This window comes from Mandrillus leucophaeus, unplaced genomic scaffold (assembly GCF_000951045.1).
Source record: "Mandrillus leucophaeus isolate KB7577 unplaced genomic scaffold, Mleu.le_1.0 Scaffold296, whole genome shotgun sequence".
Taxonomy (NCBI): domain Eukaryota; kingdom Metazoa; phylum Chordata; class Mammalia; order Primates; family Cercopithecidae; genus Mandrillus; species Mandrillus leucophaeus.
In genome coordinates this window covers 3,477,188-3,481,559 of record NW_012103098.1, presented here as the reverse complement: position 1 = coordinate 3,481,559, position 4,372 = coordinate 3,477,188, and the positions used below count along the sequence as shown (strand labels likewise).

Here is a 4,372-nt window from a genome sequence, read left to right as displayed (position 1 = left end):
AAAGAATTTTCAATATAGCATGTTATTGAGGTAAATCATAGGAGAAATATACAGAAGAGTTAAAAATAGTTGTCTCAGCAATGGGAGATTCTTTTGGGAGAGAATAAGGCAGGAAATGCATACTGTCCTTTTTTATTAATTATAATTTTATAATTAATTTATAATTATTTATAATTTTTATAAATGCTAGATTATAATTATTCATAATTTTTATAATTAATTTATAATTGTAAGTTTTTTTAAACAAGGTACATGAAGTTCTTTTTTGTTGTTGGTTTTTAGTTTTGGTTTTGGTTTTTAACTTTTATTTTAGGGTCAGGGTACATATGCAGGTTTGTTATATAGATAAACTCGTGTCACAGGGGTTTGTTTTACAGATTATTTCATCACCAGGTACTAAACCTAGTACTCAATAGTTACTTTTCTGCTCCTCTCCCTCCTCCCACCCTCCACCCTCAAGTGGTCCCCAGTGTCTGTTGTTTCCCTTTGTGTCCATGAGTTCTCATTATTTAGCTCCCACTTCTAAGTGAGAATATGTGGTACTTGGTTTTCTGTTCCTGCATTGGTTTATTAAGCCACTATGCATTCTGGACAGCCTGCAGAACCGTGAGACAACTAAACCTCTTTTCTTTATAAATTACCCAGTCTCAGGTATTTTTTTCTTTTTTTTTAAAGGTATTTCTTTATAGCAGTGCAAGAATCGACCAATACAATGTCTTCTATCACTCTGATTCCTTTGTTTGTGGGATGTGACCTATTTTTTTTTTTTCTGGAAACTTTTAGTATGTTCTTTTTCCCTGATGTTCTAAAGCTACACGATGACTTCCAATACCATGTTGGATAGGAGTGGTGAGAGAGGCCATCCTTGTCTTGTGCCAGTTTTTAAGGGGACTGCTTTCAGATTTTGTCTGTTCAGTATGATGTTGGCTGTGGGTTTGTCATACATGGCTCTTATTATTTTGAGGTATGTCCCTTTAGTACCTAGTTTATTGACAGTTTGTAACATGAAGAGATGTTGAATTTCATCAAAAGCTTTTCCTGAATCTATTAAGATAATCATGTGGTTTTCATCTGTAATTCTGTTTATGTGATTAATCACATTTTATTGATTTGCATATGTTGAACCAACCTTGCATTCCAGGGATGAAGCCTACTTGATCATGGTGGATAAGCTTTTTGATGGACTGCTGGATTTAGTTTGCAAGTACTTTGTTGAGGATTTTTGCATTACTCTTTGTCAAGGATATTGACCTAAAGTTTTGGTGTTGCCAGGTTTTGGTATCAGGATGATGCTGGCCTCATAGAACGAGCTGGGAAGGGGTCTTTCCTCCTCCATTTTTTGGAATAGTTTCAGTAGGAATGGCACCAGCTCTTCTTTGTTCATCTGATAGAATTCAGCTGTGGATCCTTCTTGTCCTGTGCTTTATTTGGTTGGTAAGCTATTTACTACTAATTCAATTTCAGAGCTCATTATTAGTTTGTTCAGGGAATCAATTTCTTGAATCAACTGCTTCAGTCTTGGGAGGGTGTATGTGTCCAGGAATTTATTCATCTCTTCTAGGTTTTCTGGCTTATGTGCATAGAGATGTTCATAGTAGTCTCTGATGGCTATTTTTATTTCTTTGGGGTCAGTGGTACATAACATCCCCTTTGTCATTTCTAATTGTAAATGTCTTATAAAAAATCTACATTCAATGTTAAAACACTTTAATGTAAAAGGTAGACCAGAGTCTAATAGAAAAATCTATGATGCTGGATGGAAAAGCACTTTATTAGAAAACTACAAAAGCAGAATTGTAAAGGGGCAATGGATTCAAGCATATCAAAAATTAAAGATAACTGTGGAAGGAAAGGCAACCATGAAAAAAGTTAACAGGCAGATGACAATCTGAGAAATGATATTTACACAATTTTTCCTCAACAGAGAATTGCCCAAGGAAGTCAACAGGAGAGCCAGATATTTGCTCTTTATCCATCAATTTTGAGCCTGGAAAAGGCACCCTGGCCCCTGGTCATAGTTGCCTTTGTGACATCATGGCCATCTCTTTCTCCACCTTTCCTGCCCCTGCCAAGGTCAGGGAACAACAACCAGAGGGAGATGATCACCTGAACCACTGCTCCAAACCATGGGCAGTAAATGCTGTGTAAGACTCAGGCACACACACTCCCCCACAGGTGGGGAGTTGTCCCATGGCCCAGGAAAGCACCAGGCCACTTCTTAGGACCCAGGCAAAGAATGGGGAACTGGACCTGTGGGGACTTTGCAGTCAGGCTGGTCCTCACCCATGCTCCCCCACACCCACATTCTGATTGCAGAAAGGTGGTCCAGATGAAGATGCAGTAGAAAGACAGAGGAAGCGGAAGGTAGGTGGGGCCCAGGAGGGTGAGAGAATTGCAGATCATTGACTCTTTGACCCCAGAGTTCTTAGAATGGAGCTCCATCTCTGGTCCCACAGGGGTTGGCTCAGCATTGCCGTCTTATCCCCTCAAGCCCTCCCTCTCCTGGGTGAACTGAGTAAGGTATGAAGATAGACGGTAAAAGGGGAGGAAGCTTCGTGTGTGCAGCCATGATAGGTGGGGCTCAGCACAGGAAGTGGAAAGGCCCAGGAGAATGAGGAGGGACTGAGACATGGTAGTGGAAGTCCACAAAAGTGAGGTGAGGGGAGACCCTGAAGGGCTGCAAGACATTAGGAGGCAGCATCGTGGCTGGGGTTTGGACCAAGACATAGGCCATAAATGCAGAGGTTCATGGATTCTTATAAGAATCCTTCAGTTCCTCACATCCTGGTCTTCCAGTCAGGTCTTCTGAACCAGAAAGTGTCTCCCCTAGTCCCATGAACCCAAGAAGTCCACAGATCAAGCATATCCCAATTTCATAGATGAGGGCACTGGGACTCTGAGGGTGTCCAGAGCCATGGACAGGACAAAAGTAGAGGACAAACCCCACCCAGGTCTCCTGGGTCCTCAAAACTGGCAGGGAGAGGGCTGATTCTTTAGAGAACCACCTGTGCTTGATGGTGATAAATTCACTGGGAGTCCTCTGCTTTGCTTGGCCAGTTGCTTGTTGCACAACTGCATCACAGAAAAAGGGTGAAGGCGGCTGGGAAGATCCAGGCCTGGTGGCGTGGGGTCCTGGTGCGCAGGACCCTGCTGGTCGCTGCCCTCAGGGCCTGGATGATTCAGTGCTGGTGGAGGACGCTGGTGCAGAGACGGATCCGTCAACGGCAGCAGGCCCTGTTGAGGGTCTATGTCATCCAGGAGCAGGCAGTGGTCAAACTCCAGTCCTGCATCCGCATGTGGCAGTGCCGGCAATGTTACCGCCAAATGTGCAATTCTCTTCGCTTGTTTCGGGTCCCAGAGAGCAGCCTTGCCTTCCAGACTGATAGCTTTTTACAGGTCCAATATGCAATCCCTTCAAAGCAGCCAGAGTTCCACATTGAAATCCTATCAATCTGAAAGGCCTGGGGTGTGAACAAGCTCCACTGCCCCCAATAAATGTCTGACCAGGTTGTGTGAGTCTCAGTGATTCCCCTCACCACAGGGACCCCTGGGATTCATGTCCCACTCTTTCTCTCCTTCTCTACCTGAGGAAAGACTTCAGTGCAAGTACTTCCTCTTTCCCCTCTCCCTGCCCCAGCAGGGCCTATGGCCCCTGTGAGGACTGATGGTGGCCATATGCTGCTGCCTTTACATGCAAATTAGAAATTGCAGCCCAAGGTTGTCCTCGTGTTCAGAGCCAGATGTCCCACTCCACAGCCCTGGCATCATTCCTGTCTCCTGAGCTTGGAATCAGAAGGGTATGGGCTTCACCTTCCTGAAGAATCTGGGCACCCTTTTGGAAGACAGTTGTGTCTGAGGCCATGCTCTTTCATTCAACCATCAGAAGCCAACTGGGGCTTGCACAGGTTGGGTTTCTATTTGCCAAATCCCTGACAGAAGTCAGGCCATCAGGCCCTTGGAGCACTCCTTGGAGCAGTGTTGTCCTGGGAAAGCACAGGAGGCTGTCCTTAGTGACAACTGGGTACAAGGTTTGTGAGCCTCATGCTAACTTGGAGGTTGATAGACAGGAATGCCCCTTTTGGAAGCAGCTGATACCACGATCTTAAGGCACCTGAGCTCTGACTCCCTCCTGCCTCCTCAGCACCTGCTTCCCCAGGACCCTGAACACAAACAGGGCTCCCACCGCCATCACCACCTCCCTGTGTGTGGCACCATAACCAGGGACTTTGGCATGGACTGTGATGCTCCCAAACCCCCTGTTTTTCACCTCCAGTGATTTTGACTTCCTTCTGATCTCAGTCACCCACCTGAGATCATTGTCTCCCAACTGTCCATGGAGAAGGATCACTTCTTAAAAATGTCCAATTCATCA

General features: G+C 44.9%; 1 protein-coding gene across 1 annotated transcript; it reads left to right on the top strand.

Moving 5' to 3' along the window:
• Window positions 1-2,085: 2,085 nt before the first annotated feature.
• On the top strand, window positions 2,086-3,511 carry IQCF3 (IQ motif containing F3). The gene is made up of 3 exons (XM_011986268.1): window positions 2,086-2,144; window positions 2,317-2,364; window positions 3,058-3,511. Exons 1-3 carry the CDS (start codon window positions 2,127-2,129, stop codon window positions 3,454-3,456), a joined length of 465 nt encoding a protein of 154 aa, XP_011841658.1. The 5' UTR covers window positions 2,086-2,126; the 3' UTR covers window positions 3,457-3,511.
• The last annotated feature ends 861 nt before the right edge of the window (window positions 3,512-4,372 follow it).

Bases quoted from the DNA above. Each gene is read 5' to 3' on its own strand.
- IQCF3 (XM_011986268.1), top strand. The intron at 2,365-3,057 runs GTAGGTGGGGCC...TTGCTTGGCCAG, and splicing joins AAAGACAGAGGAAGCGGAAG to TTGCTTGTTGCACAACTGCA.